The 17,665-nt window shown below is 42.3% G+C and overlaps 1 protein-coding gene across 1 annotated transcript; it reads left to right on the forward strand.

Moving 5' to 3' along the window:
• The first annotated feature begins 1,146 nt into the window (after positions 1-1,146).
• On the forward strand, positions 1,147-4,085 carry LOC119290639 (probable NADH dehydrogenase [ubiquinone] 1 alpha subcomplex subunit 5, mitochondrial). The gene is made up of 2 exons (XM_037569258.1): positions 1,147-1,587; positions 3,665-4,085. The coding sequence occupies exons 1-2, from the start codon at positions 1,251-1,253 to the stop codon at positions 3,847-3,849; spliced, it is 522 nt and encodes a 173-aa protein (XP_037425155.1). The 5' UTR covers positions 1,147-1,250; the 3' UTR covers positions 3,850-4,085.
• Positions 4,086-17,665: the final 13,580 nt, after the last annotated feature.

A 17,665-nucleotide genomic window follows, 5' to 3' on the forward strand; every position in this document is an offset into this window, starting at 1 on the left:
GTCCCCCCACTATATAAAGGGGTCTTCTTCTCCAAGAAGACCCACCTCTTCCATCCCCAAGCTTCATTGTTGCTCCAAGCTCCATTTTCGCCTGATCTCTCTCTCCATAGCCAATCAAACTTGTTGATTTTCTAGGGATTGGTTGAGTAGGCCCCGATCTGCACTTCAACCAAGAGAAATTTGATTCCCCCCACTAATCCCTTGCGAATCTTGTTACTCTTGGGTATTTGAGCACCCTAAACGGTTGAGGTCACCGCGGAGCCATATTCCATTGGTGAAGCTTCGTGGTGTTGTTGGGAGCCTCCAATTAAGTTATGGAGATTGCCCCAACCTTGTTTGTAAAGGTTCGGTCGCCGCCTCCAAGGGCACCAATAGTGGAATCACGGCATCTCGCATTGTGTGAGGGCGTGAGGAGAATACGGTGGCCCTAGTGGCTTCTTGGGGAGCATTGTGCCTCCACACCGCTCCAACGAAGACGTACTTCCCCTTAAAGGGAAGGAACTTCGGTAACACATTCTCGTCTTCACCGGCTCCACTCTTGGTTATCTCGTACCTTTACTTGTGCAAGCTTATATTGTGTTGCATCTCTTACTTGCTTGTGTGCTTGTTGTTGTTGGATCATATAGGTTGCTCGCCTAGTTGCATATCTAGACAACCTATTTTGATGCAAAGTTTAAATTGGTAAAGAATAGTTAAAGATTGTTAGTTGCCTATATCGATCCTTTCAGTATCCCCAGCCCACCAAGGTTCAAGTTTTAGTGCTCGCATTTATTCTGGATTTATTTCAGGATTTTCGGCGATGCGTGTTCAGTGGGAGGAGACGTTTTCGTCGACTACGAGGCGCGAACGATGACTTCGTAAAATCTCAAGATGATATGCCGGCTCAGTCTTTCGGAGGTGCTCATAGGGATAGGATGCGCGTGTGTGCATTCATAGGGGTGAGTTTATGCATGTATATTGTTTTTTTTGAGGTGTATGCACGTATATTTTTTTTGAGAGAGGTGTATGCACGTATATATAAGCAATGTACTGTGTTAAAAGAAAACATTGGCCCAGACGGCAATATACACACCACTTTGCTCATCTAAAAGAACGAGCCCACTGCCCAGGCCCATTTTTCACTTTGCTGCTCGCTCCTACACTAACCCACACGCACGGTCGCACCCGCACCTCACCTCATCTCACCAGAGAGAGAAAGAGAGAGAGAGAGAGAGAGAGAGAGAGAGTCCGAAGAAAAAGACGGCGGCGGGATGTTTCTGCGGCGGATCCTGAGCGGCGGGGGCGGGCTGGCGGCCCTGCGCTCTGCGCGGGCGGTGAAGGAGACGACGGGGATCGTGGGTCTGGACGTGGTGCCCGAGGCGCGGAATGTGCTCATCGGGCTCTACACGCGCACCCTCAAGGAGATCGAGGCCGTCCCCAAGGACGAGGGCTACCGCAAGGCCGTCGAGTCCTTCACCCGCCACCGCCTCCAGATCTGCCAGGAGGAGGAGGACTGGAAGCGCATCGAGGACCGCCTCGGCTGCGGCCAGGTCGAGGAGCTCATCGAGGAGGCCGAGGACGAGCTCAAGCTCATCGGCAAGATGATCGGTTCGTGCCTCTACGATTACCCGTTCCCCTTCCTTTGCCCCGATTAGTTATTTTTATGTTTTATTATCCTTGTCTGATCGATCTATGGGGCAATCGATGGATGTGCGGGGAGTAGTTTGTTTGCCTGTTTGGTGATAAGGGATGTCTTTTCTTTTGATACGGGGAAATCCGAGGTTGCCTGCGGATTGCTCCTTGAGAAAATGTCCTTTCTGCTCTTCACCTAGTGCAAATGGTAAGTTAGGGTTGCATAGAAGTAGCTAACGGTTACTGTTCAACTACCAGTAGATCTGGCAACCTTTGTCAACAGATAGAACTTTGTGTGAAATTAATTGATGTTCATCTCCAACATTGGGATATGCAAGCCTACGTGATTACTGGTGTGCTACGGGTATGTTCGGATTGCCATCAAAGTTTCCCCTACCAATTTTTTGGTTATGGCCAAAAGCCCAAAACATTGGTCCATGTTTGGATGATTACCAACGTTTGGGCATGCCAATTCTTCTTTGGTAATCCTTATTCATTTTCTAGCCAATGTTGGCCAACTCATGGGCAAGCACAACCTCTAATTTTGGCAGGACAAACTTGGACACAAACCAAACACACCCTTTAACTTTTGATAGTTTTGGCCTCACGGTGGATTGCTATACCGATAACATTGTTGACCCAGAATCCAGTTCAGGAGCTCAATAGGTGCTACATCAGAAAATGTCCATTTCTGGTAACATTGCCCTCCCATTAGGAACAGTGCATGTTTTCCGAAACGTTGCTAGACCGTGGCAGAACAAGGGTGCAGCTTTAGCCTATCCCCTTAGACATCTTTTAAGCCGATGTTGGACGTATCAGCTATGTAATGTTTTTTGTTTCGTCAAATTCAAATTAAATGCATCTCTATCCCATTTAAAACTGAGATAATCTTGGAAGAAACAATCAAATATGGTTTTTCTTTCTATGCATAGTAAAATTTAAATGAGCTGCAAATTTGGCTATGTTGCTGGGTCGGTGTTAAACATTTTGTAGCCTGCTCTTCACCTCTTAGCTCCCCTTGTTGAAATGGTGGTACAGGGAGTGAGGGATTTTATGATATTACCAGCGAAAATAAGACATCTAATGATCTGGAAGCACCTCAACTTAAAGTATTCATATCTACATAACCAAGTTATTATGCTCCTAATCGGGGAATAATTGTACTGCCATATTTCTATTAGACACGAGAACAAGACGACAGATCAATGTGACCAATTTCTACAATATCTCGGGTGAATACGTGAAAAAATGTCTTATTTACAGTAATGGTTATATGTCTCACGATGAAGGATATTTGAGATTTTTTGTTTATATAAGTTTTTTCAATACAAATATCATGTTGGGATTGGTTACTAGTTCCAATCTGATACAAATATCATGGGCGCTTTCTTGAAGTAATCTCATTGATATCATTAGCAAGGTAGCTCGGCTGATTACAATACATGTATTAAGCTCTTTATGGCAGCAGATTTTCTTTCAGAAACTGGGAATTCCAATCTTCTCTACACATTATTCTTTGTTTAGTACTATAGTTCGTTTTATAGATGGGAGTGGTCAGCTCACATTATGGAGTAAATATGTTTTGAGCAAATTAGATGGCAGATATCAATGAGTTGTAGCATGCACTCACAAGAGTGATTGTCTAATGATATTCTATTTAGGCTATTTGATGCTCAAGGCAACCATCATAGTTACACTTTAATCTGTCAGTCTATCACCATATATGCTTAATGCATAACACCTTATGAGAACAATTTCTTCCGGTTTTATTAAATTGAAAAGTGACCTGTTGGTTACAGGGTGATTTGTTGAATACGAAAGCTGAACCATTTTGTGTTTGATCACTGGTTCACGAAGTTACTTCTGCCATAACACTTGATACAATTAATGGATGCACCCATCTTCCATTTCTTTTGGGTTAAGATCTCAGACTGTGCCTATGCCCGAAATGCTGTTTTTTAGGCTATTGTCTCCAGTATGAGAATCTCTAATTGATACAAAAGCTTTCAGTATCAGTTCTATTTTAATTACTATATGTTGCAATGCATTGCAGAGTGGGATCCCTGGGGTGTTCCTGATGACTACGAATGCGAGGTGATTGAAGATGACACACCTATTCCCAAGCATGTTCCGCAGCACCGGCCCGTTGCACTACCTGAGGAGTTCTTCAAGACATTAGATGCCATCAAATCAGATCCAGCTCTGCAGGGCGACTCTCCTCCGCAAGTGAAGTCATGAAACTAGAACTCTTCAAGATGCATCATTTTTCACCTGTTGCAGTGTGTAGTTGAGACTAGTCTCATGGGTCCTTTGCCTGCAGTTTGCTTGTTGTCCCGAGCAGAATAAATTTGTTTCTGTGAATGTGAATGCGTTTTTAACGCAGTGCTTCAACACAGTAAAATACTGTTTCTGTTTTCTATTAATCGATGTTGACAAAAGATCAAATGCTGGTTTGTTTTATACTTTTCGCTTAATGTACTTCTAGAACCCTGCACTTCTTTAAGTGTCATTGCCTAGTGATGACCTGCAACATGTATTAAGGTCTTTAAGCATTTCAAAAGCACCATTTTCCATGTACTGTATTTGACAAATGTTCCGTAGGTATAGTATTTCTTTCCCTCTACCACATTCATGTTTTTTTTAAAGAAAGGATGGCTCTTTAGGAGGGGTGCCCATCGGGAGTAGGTAATTCTGAAACTACATCGTATCGTTGTGGTAGAAAATTATTAGTTCTTGGTCATATTAATTTAGTTCCATATTTCAATCGCTCGTTCTTTAAAATATCATGTATATCTAAATATACAAAAATATAGTATCATATAAAAAACCTCCCTGTATGGCTATAACAAAATTCAAGAATTAAATTAGTATTTTCAACAATTACATTCCATGATGCAAATTTAAATCTATATCTCCAACTTTTCTTTTTTATGCAAATTTAAATCTATATCTCTAACTTCTCTTTTTTTTATGCAAATTTAAATCTATATCTCCAACTTTTCTATTCAAGGTACAACCAGTACACACCATCGATCTCTATATACTTCTGAAACCGACTCAAGAAATGAGCAAAATTAAATCTCAGACATTAAGTTAAAAATTAAATTGAGGAATGCTTTGGTACACCCACTTAAAAAGTTATTCGAATCTCGATGCAGATTAGTGGTAAGAATTATACCTAATCTAGTGGGTAAAAAATGACAATATGGTGGGTCCCTACTGTCATCCTCTTCAAGTAAAGTCATCTTCTGATTCCTCATGTTCGTTGACCATGTTGACAATGCTCGGCGCCACGATGAGCGCAACAACTCGAAGGAAGACGGAGAGAGCCTCATGGGCCCTATGGATGTCTGATACAGCGCCCGCTGCTTATTCAGGAAGCCAGGATCATCAGACACCTATGAGCACCTTCGAGAAACTGGGACGGCATGAAACGGTAAGCCCGCGCTTGAGAGCTCTGGACAAACAACGCGTCAAATACAGGCGTAATGAAACCGAGGGCCCGAGGTCTGTAATGAAAACCGACGAGTTACGCGTGTAATTTGAGAGACCAGTGTATATTTTACTAGTCGAAATCGACCAACCAAGCACTTCGCCCAAGACCATATGCTTTTATTTACAAGCGTCAATTTTACAAACGGTTTTGGTTGGAAAACGACGATCCAAGCACGGCCTAAGATGATGAGTTGGTCGGAAGATCATATAGTTTCACCTCTAACCTACCCGAGTTGTCGTATAGGCTATGAATGAAACATAAGACAAGGAACTTCTTAAGCACAGAAACAACAGAAGAGGATGATCTTCTTAACATGCAAATCACTGGCATTAGATCAACATGCAAAACAATATGAAGCATTATTCTCAGGAGGCATGGTGAACAGCTCGTGACGCCGCATGCCACGGCATTCCAAGCTCAACTTTGCAATCAAACTCATAAGGCCTGGCATTACATAGACGACATTCAGAAGAAACTCTTATAATACCTTATATAAGTCAACATTCATGTGACTATGCATCTCAGTAGAGTAAATATTTACTTATGAACTGAACACAGGAATAGGAAAAACGATCGACGAGGGCGTCCCACTAAAAAAATATCAAATGCATGTCTTCGGGCTAACATCAATGAGCAAAATTTGACAAGGTTTTCCAATTCCAATATATTAAACTAATATCTTCTTGCTAACATCAATGATTAAACTTTGACAAGTTTTTCCCATTCAAAATATGTAATGCCTATGATTGGGAACGGACAGGGTTTGTCATCAGTTTGCACATTGAAATGACACATGGAGCCGGATTAACCAGCGTATCTTTTTGTGCAGTTCAACTGAAATCAAACAATGTCTTGTGTAGCACGGTGGATTTCGTATTTATATGCTGCAAGGAAACAAAAACACATCAGCACACACATGAATATTGCCCCTAGTGTCAACCCACCAATGGGTGGACTAACAAACTGAAAGTACGGTAAACAGATTACCATACCCAGATGCCCCATCATTGTTGCTTAGAGTGACATTGACAGACTTGGAGTCCTGTCCTGACTTCTTGTACTTGTTTGGGCACTTGTTTGCCCAGTGTTCCTCTGAACCATAAGTAAAGCAACCATCTCTCTTTTTGTCTTTCTTCTTACCCTTCTTAAAGGTAGTATTCTGCTAGACAGAGTTCTTTCCCTTGAACTTGTGGGAATTCTTCTGCCTTGAAGACGTTGGTAGCTCCAGTCAGATGGGCATGGTTTGTCATCAGTTTGCACATTGAAATGGCACATGGAGCCGTATTAACCAGCGTATCTTTTTGTGCAGTTCCATTGAAATCAAACAATGTCTTGAGTAGCATGGTGGATTTCGTATTTATATGTTGCAAAGCATTAAACACGTTGGCAACTCCATTCAAGTAGATAGTCCAGTGGCTCAAGGTGACGACAAATGATTAGAGAACCATTCGATGTATTGTGCATGATGAAGTATTATGGAGGACACGAACCATCTGAACATTTTGTGCAGTTCCACTAAAATCAAGCCGAGCATCCCCATCTGCATAAATACAGAAAAAGCGTGATGAATATAATAGTGGTACTAGTTGATTAAACATACGCTTACAACTATAATCATCTTCATTATCTTAACAGGAAAATATAGCAATACAATAGCTTGAAGTAAACATTTATTCTAAACAATACAACAATATAAGTAGCACAACATAACAAAGCATAATCATGTGGATGAAGGCCGATATTGACCTCGTTTGTTACAGCTGCGTCGACAACTCACTTGGTCATACCTTTCCTTGTGGAGTGAATTTTGCACTCCACGTGTTGTTGAGTTCCCCATGCTCTCTGCAGAATAGTCATGTCACCAGCGTCTACTAATACTTTGTAAAGCTTCTCGATCATTTCTTGTGTAATGTAGCGCAAACAGTGACTACTTCTTTCTGCAAAGTGGAAAGACCAACTGGGCCCAATAATGCAACAATTTGCCTTAAACACATTGGCTCCTTTTATGCAGTTCAACTAAAATCAAATTCGAAATAAAACCGAGCAGAAGTTTTGATATCCCTGTATGCAACAATAGGTATAAGGGAAACAATTACTAAGAAATAATGGTTGATGGCTTATACTCCCAGAAGAAAAAACATCTACCTTATCTTAATGGGAAACAAAGCACGAGAGTAGAAATTCTCAATCAGTGTGATTCATTCATATTAACTAAGACATTATCTTAACAATGTCTTCTTTCAACATGTATAAAGAACGACAAAGCAGAAATGTACCATTCCTAAAACAATGCGACTGTAAGTGCATCTAGTGCCCCTTAGTGATTTTGGTGTATTGAAGACTTATAGGTTAAGGGACTAATGCGTTTGTGAGTGTACACAGGTCTATAAGTCTATGAGGAGTTTGATATTTACAGAGAAAGTCGACCCCTAAAAATGAAGTTCTTCAACTGAAGACTTTGATATTCTGAAGACTTTCTGAAGACTTTGAAAGTGAAGAAATTGGTGTGACCTTTAAGACTTGGTATTCATTTGTGGAACATGAAGCGTGAAGAATTTTGTTTTCGTAGTTTCATTTTCTCTTTCTTGAGTCATAGGAAACACCGTACTGTTAAAGGGGGTCGAGGAAATACTAAGGAAAAATTTCCATGTGATGCTCAACTCAAAATCCTACACCTACCAATCCCTTCGAGTGAAGCCTTTGGAAATCTCATACAGTTCAGTCACTTTCTTCAGTGACAGAGACGAAGTTCTTCTGGTCGCTGATGAATTTGTTCTGACTGAGGAGTTAGAAATTCGTCAGTGCGAATTACCTACACAGTGAGGAACATGATAGCCCTGAGGAATTTGAGAGTCAAATTTCCGACCGTTGCTGTGCTGCGCGCCAGCTGTCCCAAAATATCTTATCCACCTAACGGTCATATCATTGAAGGGCATTTATGTCTTATCATGTCGGGCTGCTCCCTAGGCTATAAATAACCGCCCCCTACAACCACTAGTTGGTTGGCTGCTCCGAGAGAACTTGACACTTGTCATTTGAGAGCAACCCATCCTTCGAGGACTTTGAGCGAAAATCATCGAGTGAGGAAAACCCAAAACCAAACCCCTACAAACCCAAAGTGATTGAGCATCACTGAAGAAATTGATCCTGCGTGGATCCGACGCTTGTTACCTTTGAAGACTGTGCTTCTTCCAGACGGTTAGGCGTTAAGGTCTAGAGCATCCAAGAGGAATTGTGGATCACCGAGTGACCAAGTCTGTGAAGGTTTGGAAGTCGCCTGAAGACTTACCACGAGTGATTGGACGAGATCTGTGTGATCTTAGTTCAAGGAGAATACGGTGAGGACTGGGTGTCCTGAGCTGCGTGCTCAGCGACTGGGTGTCCGGGACTGTGTGTCCTCGAGTTTAAATACTCAGCCGCTCCAACCAGACGTACAACTGAGACAGCAGTTGGAACTGGTCTACCAAATCATTGTCTTCACCAACCTACTGGTTCTATTTTCTCAACCCTTTCATTTCCTCATTACTGTGTTGAGTGTTTGTTCATATCTGTGTTTGAAGACTTTGACTGAAGACTTTCTCAATTTCCTCAGTTTAATTTCTTCAGTCTGTTTATCTTCATCTTGTGTTATCCTGTGATTACGCTTTCTGTACTCTGTGCTAGTCTTCATTTCATCATGATGACCATGTTTGTATTCTTTTATGCTTACTTCTGAGTACTTATTCCGCTGCTAATAGTTCTTCGCTAAGGAATTTCCTCACCGGCAAATTCCTCAGTGAAGAATTCTTAAAAATCGCCTATTCACCCCCCCTCTAGTCGACATAACGCACTTTCAATTGGTATCAGAGCAAGGTACTCCCTTGTTCTGTGCGATTTTGGTTTAACCGCCTAGAGGTTTAGTTATGTCGACCGCAGGTATGATCAAGGTCTCGGCTGGGTGTCCTACCTTTGATGGGACAGACTATCCCTACTGGAAAAACAAGATGCGAATGCATCTCGAGGCAATTGACAACGATCTCTGGTATGTTGTGGAAAATGGTGTTCCCTCTGTCTCACCCTCACTGAACGCTACCGATGTGAAGAGATTCAAGAAACTCGATTCTCAAGCGAAGAATATCATATGTGGCCATCTAAGTAAAGGACAGTATGGAAGAGTGAGTGCTTTGGAAACTGCTAAGCTTATCTGGGATAGGCTATCCAAAGTGAATGAAGGAGTCTCAACTCAGCGTGACTCTCGAGTTGATGTTCTTCGGAATCTCTTCAACCGCTTCAAAAGACTCGACAATGAAAATGTCCAACAAACCTTTGATCGCCTCACTGACATCTCAAATGAGCTTCAAGCCCTCGGTGCCACTGACATCACTGACCATGAGGTGGTGAAGAAACTGTTGAGATCGCTTGATTCCTCATTTGACACTCTGGGTCTGATGATACAAGAACGGGCTGACTACAAGTCTCTTGATCCTACCGATATCCTCGAAAGGCTAAATACTCACGAGTTCCAGCTTGCTTAAAAGAGAGATCTCTATGGTTCGAGCTATGGCAAACCACGTGCCCTGAAGGCCAAGGTTGTGTCTGAGTCTGAATGTGAGGATTCTGGTAGTAGCCTTGGTGATCCTGAAGAATTGAGCCAGGAGCTAGCACTGCTCGTGAAGAAAGTCCAGAAGTTCTCAAGACGTGGTCGCTTTGGAAAATCCTCAAGAAGCAGTGATTCCTCATCAAGTGACTATAAGAGAAGGCTGTGCCACAAATGCAAGAAACCCGGTCATTATATTCAAGATTGTCCTCAGTGGGAAAAGGAATTGAAGAAGAAGAAATACAAGGATTACAGTTCTGATGATGCGAAGAAGAAGAAGAAATCGTCAAAATCTTCGTCATCAAAATCCTCAAAGTCTTCATCTCACAAGAAGAGCAGCTCCAAGAAGGCTCGGGCATTCATTGGCAAGGAAATGGACTCTGAAGCTGAATCTGAGGAACATGAGGAAGAGGAAGCGTCTGAAGAATCCGAATCTGGTGTGGCGAGTCTGGCCTTCGCTACTACTTTCGTTAGCAAGTCCATCTTCACCACTGAAGAAACTGACCCCACCAACAAGCCTGATGAAGATAATGATGACTACGTTCCCACCTATTGCTTCATGGCAAAAGGTGCAAAAGTACTCAAATACACCTCCTCTGAATCTAGTGAAAATGAATCTGATGAGAATCTCAAGCCCAACTACTCTAAACTTGCTAAGATTGCTGTAAAACAACAAAGGGCTTTTGAAAAGGTTCAAAACATGCTAGATAAGAGTGATGATATGTTAGGTGAAGAAATGGATCGCACTAAAGCCCTGACTGAAAATCTTCAGAGACTTCAGTCTAGGTTTGATAACCTTCAAAGTCATCATAACACTCTCTTATCTAATCATGAGAAACTTTCTTATGAATTTCTTCAAATAAAGCAAGATCTTGAGAAGCTAAGAGTGAGTTATGAAGATCTTCAGAAGGAGCGCGATTCATTACTTGCTCAACAAATCAGCACTTCTCAGGAAGAATTTGTTCCTCCATGCTTAAAGTGCATTGAACGTGAATCTGCTAATTCTTCACCTGAATGTTCAAATGCTTCAACTGTTACAAATTCTTCACCTGCCTCTGCTATCACTAATTCCTCATCTGAGGACATTGCTAGTATCACTGACGATGCAGGGCTGAAGGAATTATACATGACAGGCATGTACAAAAGCCTCAAAGGGCATCAGACTCTTTGTGATGTGCTTAAAAAGCAGATCCTCAACAAAAACCCTAGGAAAGAGGGTATCGCCTTTGAGAGGAAACTTAATGCTGATGGAACATACTGGAAGCCTGAGCAGTACCCCAAAACCTCATGGGTTGCTGCAAAGGGATCTCCAGTTGATCCATCTAACTTATCTGGCTTTACATGTGAATCTCCTCATCCTTCTGATGAGTCATTTGACTCCAACTATAAACTGTTCAAAAATCAGAATGGTGAAGTATTTGCTAGATATGTTGGCACTAACTGCAGGAACGGTTCTCCCATGAAGAAAATCTGGGTTCCCAAGAAGTGCCTTGAAAGTCTTCAGGTGAATGTCCTCATGACACCACCAGTGAAGAACAGGAACCCCAGATCAAATTCTTCATATGGATCAAATTCCTCAAATGGATCAAAGTCCTCATATGATTATCATCGTGCTAACAACTCTGTTTCGCAGGGTAGAGCTAAGGGCTATGAATATGTGCATTATTCTTCAAACCATTATGTTCATGAGTCCTCAAAGAATTTCTCTACTTATTCATATGCTTACCCTAACCCCTCTTATGTGAAACAAAATGGTTTGGCTTCTATGCCACCATTCTCGTTTTTGCTCGCAGAGTGATGAACTCTTTGCCACCCCTTCAGATGTGGGTGGTGAAGAAAAATAACTAATCTCTTCTGCAGAGTCAGGTCTCCAGACGTGTCTTAACGTCTGAAGAATTTGCTGGGGACCTGACAAAATTGCCTGAAAGGACGCAGGCGAATCATGATGAAATAAACTTTCACACATCCTCCTACTGCTATATCTGTTTACTGCTTGATGAAATTCATCTGATGAACTTGATATCATATTCTTCATTGATGAAGCATATGAGATTGTAAGTTACACTAATTCATCTGCAGGATGATCAACCCAAAACCACTGAATGGGTCCTCGATAGTGGATGTACAAATCACATGACTGGTGACAAGAATCTATTGATGGATGCTCCCTTATCACCGTCTCATCTGAAGCATATCATCTTTGCTGACAAAGGCAAAAGTCAGGTATTGGGCCTTGGTAAGGTTGCGATCTCTAAGGATAAACACATGGACAAAGTCATTCTTGTTGAGTCCTTAGGATACAACCTCATGTCAGTCTAAATGCTTTGTGATCTTGATATGGTTGTTGTCTTTGGCAAGTATCGCTGTGTTGTGATTATGGAAGCTGACAATTCCAAAGTCTTCGAAGGCTTTAGGAGAGGAGATTTGTATATTGTTGATTTCTCTATAGGACCACAACCAGCCATGTGTCTACTTGCAAAAGCTTCAGAAGGCTGGCTATGGCATCGATGACTTGGTCATGCAGGCATGAGGAATTTGCACACGCTTGCGAAGAAGAAGCATGTCATTGGCATTGAGAATGTCAAATTCCTCAAGGATCACTTATGCGGAGCCTGTGAAGCTGGAAAAATGACCAAGGCCAAGCATCCAGCGAAGACTATCATGACCACTACTTGTCCATTCGAATTGCTTCACATGGACCTCTTCGGACCTAATCATTACTCAGCAGTCACTAATGATGCATCTCTATATGGTTTTGTCATTGTTTATGATTACTCTCGATATACATGGGTACACATTGTTACTTACAAACATGAAGTGCAGGAAGTCTTCAAACGTTTTTCCTCGAGGGCTTCAACCAACTTTGGTGTGAAGATCAAGCACATCAGAAGTGACAATGGAACTGAGTTCAAGAATTCCGGTCTTGATGACTATCTTGATGAACCTGGTATTACTCATGAGTTATCTGCTCCCTATACTCCTCAGCAAAATGGCGTCGTGGAGCGCAAGAACAGAACTCTTGTTGAGATGGCTCGCACTATGCTTGATGAATACAAAACGCCTCATCGTTTTTGGATTGATGCAATTGATACTACGTGCCACATCATCAACATAGTATATCTTCACAAATTCTTCAAAAAGACGGCCTATGAACTCCTCACTGACAAGAAACCCAATGTGAGTTATTTCAAAGTCTTCGGTGCTAAATGTTGGATTAGAGATCCTCACCACAATTCTAAATTTGCACCGAAAGCACATGAAGGTTTTATGCTTGGTTACGGAAAGGACTCGCACACCTACAGAGTCTTCAACATTGTTCTTCACAAGATTGTTGACACTGTAGATGTGCGGTTCGATGAAACTAATGGCTCGCGAAGAGAGCACCTACCTTCTGTGTTAGATGAACCAGCACCTGAGGATTCTATCAAGTTCAAGGCAACTGAGGATGTCATTCCTACTGAAGAATTTGCTAAAGAATTCATTCCAGTTCATGAAGAACATCGAGCTGATACACCTGAAGAAAATGCTGAGGAAAATGGTGCTGAAGAAAATGCCGATCAAACTCCTCAGCGACAACCAGCTCATCCTCGCGTTGCAAAAGAAGTGCAAGTGGAAAAGATCATCGATGACATTAGAGCACCAGGTCCTCTCACACGCTCAAAAGCTTCACATTTATCTAACTTTTGTGGGCACTATGCTTTTGTCTCTATCACAGAGCCCACTAAGGTAGATGAAGCATTTTTGGAGCTGGAGTGGATTCAGGCTATGCAAGAAGAATTACATCAGTTCGAGCTCAACAATGTCTAGGAACTGGTCAAACATCCAGATCCTCGCAAGCATAATATCATTGGCACAAAGTGGATCTACCGCAACAAGCAAGATGAAAATGGCCTTGTGGTGAGGAATAAGGCACGACTGGTAGCTCAAGGCTACACACAGGTTGAAGGAATTGATTTCGATGAAACTTTTGCACCTGTTGCTAGACTTGAGGCTATTCGCATATTACTTGCTTATGCTAACCATCATGATATCATCTTATATCAAATGGATGTGAAAAGTGCATTCCTCAATGGTAAGCTTGAGGAAGAAGTATATGTTGCTCAACCCCCAGGTTTTGAAGATCCAAAGAATCCTGACAAAGTCTTCAGACTTAATAAGGCCCTCTATGGCCTCAAGCAAGCCCCTCGGGCGTGGTATGATACATTGAAGGAATTCTTCGTGAAGAATGGCTTCACACCCGGTTCACTCGACCCTACTCTCTTTACTAAATCTTATGATGGTGAACTGTTTGTGTGCCAAATATATGTTGATGATATTATCTTTGGCTGTACTGACCAACGTTATAGTGATGAATTTGCCTATATGATGAGTGAAGAATATCAAATGTCTATGATGGGAGAGTTGAAATTCTTCTTAGGTCTTCAAATTCGTCAACAGCGCAATGGCATATTCATATCTCAGGAGAAATACCTCAAAGATGTACTGAGGAAATTCGGTATGCAAGATTGCAAAGGCGTCAAAATTCCTATGCCCACAAATGGCCATCTATGCACTGGTGAAAATGGTATTGACTTCGATCACAAGGTATACCACTCCATGATTGGTTCTTTATTGTACTTATGTGCATCTAGGCCAGATATAATGCTTAGTGTTTGCATGTGTGCCCGATTTCAAGCTGCATCGAAGGAATCACACCATAAGGCTGTGAAGCATATTCTTCAATATCTATCTCACACACCAACACTAGGATTATGGTACCCCAAGGGCTCTGCTTTTGATCTCATTGGATATTCTGACTCTGACTATGCTGGTGATCGTGTGGACCGCAAGTCAACTTCTGGCACTTGTCATTTCCTCGGACGATCTTTGGTCTGTTGGTCCTCGAAGAAACAGAACTGCGTATCACTGTCCACTGCGGAAGCTGAATACATTGCTGCTGGCTCTTGCTGTGCTCAACTGCTTTGGATGAAGCAAACACTCAAGGACTATGGCGTCAACGTGAAGAATGTGCCTCTCCTCTGCGACAATGAGAGTGCCATCAAAATTGCTCACAACCCAGTTCAGCACTCGAAGACAAAGCACATTCAGATTCGTCATCATTTTCTTCGTGATCATGTGTTGAAGGGCGACATCTCCATCGAGCACGTGAAGACTGAAGAACAGCTAGCTGATATCTTCACTAAGCCCTTGGATGAGAAGAGATTTAGCAAGTTGCGGTGTGAGCTAAATATCTTAGAATCTTCGAATGTTCTTTGAAAAGGACACACATCCTAACACTTATGCAAAATTGATGACTTAGATGTGCAACACATGAAGAAACGTTTTTCTTCAATCAATGAAGAATAACACTCTAAGTGTGAAGAAATTAATGAAGAATTTGATTCTCAGAACCCTACGACAATTGTACGCGGTGTCTGAAATCATCATTCTTATACGGTGGGTCACGCCACCACAAAAAATTGAAAATCTTCAATTTGAGTTTTTCCTCAGTTTCGAAATTCTTCAGTTTTTCAAATTCTTCAACTTTTCAAAATCTTCACTGTTTCCTTCGTTTTTCTTCATTGGCTATATATATATGTGAGTTTATGTCCTCTACATCATTCACTTATAGCTATTTCTTCAAGTTGCTTTTTCTGCTAAGTGAATGTGATCGGACCCTTCCCCCTCTATGCTATACTCAACCCAATCTATTCACAAATTCTTCATATGCGTTCTATTTGAAACTCGTTCAAAATCTTCACTGTGTCCTTGTCAGCTGAAGAAATTGCGAACGAAACTTTAAAACAAATCTTATCCAAATTTTCCGTTTTGCCGCTCAAACCATTCCGCATCCCACGATGCATTATTTTACTCGCCCACGATCGTACACGATCTCCACTACACAGTACGTGGGTGACACATGTCGTGAGAAGGAGAATGGCCAGGGGCGCGTTCGTCCTAAATCTTCGGGCGAACAGTTTTTCACTGCCTCTATAAATACCCCTCTCTCCATCCTCACTTCTTTTACTCTGCTCGATCGCTACTATCTCACTCGAGCTCCTCAAACCCTAGCGCCGCCGCTACTCCATCGTCGCTGGTGAGGAAGAGCTTCGCTGCCTCGACCTCGTCGCCGTCGTACTCACACCGACCGTGGAAATCTTCACTCCGCCGCCACCATAGGTGTCTTCCTCTGCCAAGTTAGGGCGTGGGAGATCTAACCTGACGAGCTTCACATTTGTTCTTCTCAGTTCGTCGTGTTCTTCACTTCGGGTAATTAAAAATTACTTTTATTACTCACTTTGATTCTCAAACTTTCATGAAAATCTTCAAAGGTGTTTATTATTCAAATCTTCACACATATGAACACCTCACATCATATGATCTTGAATTGTTTCTCTAAGCAATCATTTTCTTCAAGATTCCCTAATTGTATGGATCTTTGATCTGTACAACTCTGGAACCTAAAGACAAGAACGCTTAGTGAAATTCCTCAAGGTTCATCTGGTCAAATTCCTCAAAACTTGTTCTTTTCGAAAAACCTTCTCAGAACGCATATGACCTCACCGAATTCCTCGCACCTGTACTCTGTTCACAGGTACTCATGTCTGCTGCTGAATCACTAGGTTCTCATTAACTTAACTCATTTGCAGCGTTCCTCGAAGAAAAACTGCATACTTCTTCAGAGAACTCGATTTTTCAATTCCTCAACTGAAGAATATGGCAGACGGTAAGAAGCCGCAGAAAGGAGGAAAGAAACCTGAGGTTATGACTGCGTTTGAAATCCCTGAGGAAATTTATGCTGACCATTGCACACCTGATGAAGCAAAATTGGGCAAAGAAAACAAAAATCAGCGCAAGGTGCGCATTCAGAAGATTGAACGGAGATGGGCAAGGGAATGGAGGGAATACAGATATGTGACTCCAAAGTACATGAAGAAATTCGCCCTCAATCCTCCATGCCCAGGAGCTCCATTGGCACCTGTCCAAGTAGCTGACCCCACAAGCATCAAACGTGGTGAGGACTTTCCTGAAGAATGGGCTAAGCGCCAAGCTAAATTGGCAAGACAAGCCAAGGAGGCAGTGAAGAAATTCAATGAGGATTCTGCCACTGCTACTGCTACTGAGGCCTCGGTCAAACCGAGGAAATCCATGCCAAAGAAGCCTGCTCGTAAGGCAAGTGCTTCACCAACAGTGCCCTCACGGCAAATTCCTCACACTGCTACAACTCCACCAAAGTCCTCAACAGCTCCTTCAAAGTCCTCAGCTCCTGTGCATCTGGCTACATGTCAAAGGACTGCTGGTTTCTCGATTGCCTCTGGTGTTTCAGCAAGTTCCTCAACTGCACCAATTTCCTCATCAGCCCCCACACTGTTGAAGACCAAAGCAACAGCTGGACGAGGTCCTCGGCCAAGTCCAAAGAAGAAACAGGTCGCATTCCATGTGCCTTCTGATGATGAACTTGCAGAAATCATCAGAGACAGATAGGTGAAGGCCGCTAGAGCCAAAGGCACATCTGTGCCACTGCTGTTGGATCCGAGAAAAATCCTCGATTACATTGATCTCTGGCACAAGGATCCTAACACCCCTATGCCTGATTTTCATCTGACCCCTTGACAAAGTCATATATTGACCCATTTCATCACTGAAGAGAAATGGAAGTTTGAAAAGGCAAGAGAGATCAGGAAAGCTCAATACAGAAAGGAGAAGCTCCTGAAGAAAAATGTTGTCAGAATGACACCTAAGGAACTTCTCCAGGCTCAGTCTGAAATTCAAGCCCTCATCAAAGACTTTGATGCCTACTATGCTGATTGGCAAGGAGCTAAAGTAAGATTCGTCAATCTGACGAAGAAATTCACAAATGTTGCAGCCCCATCGCAACAAGAAAATCTTCAGGCTGCAGACTCTGCTGAAGAACATGCCAGCACCGCTGATGACTTTCAGCCTACTGAAGAAAATGCTCGTTCCAGGGCTGGTGAAGAAATTCCAGCCGCTGAAGAAATTGC

This window comes from Triticum dicoccoides, chromosome 4B, assembly GCF_002162155.2.
Source record: "Triticum dicoccoides isolate Atlit2015 ecotype Zavitan chromosome 4B, WEW_v2.0, whole genome shotgun sequence".
Lineage (NCBI taxonomy): Eukaryota > Viridiplantae > Streptophyta > Magnoliopsida > Poales > Poaceae > Triticum > Triticum dicoccoides.

Coding starts and splice junctions, on each gene's coding strand:
- LOC119290639 (XM_037569258.1), top strand. CDS start 1,251: ATGTTTCTGCGGCGGATCCTGAGCGGCGGGGGCGGGCTGGCGGCCCTG. Junction 1,588..3,664: donor GCTCATCGGCAAGATGATCG/GTTCGTGCCTCT, acceptor AATGCATTGCAG/AGTGGGATCCCTGGGGTGTT.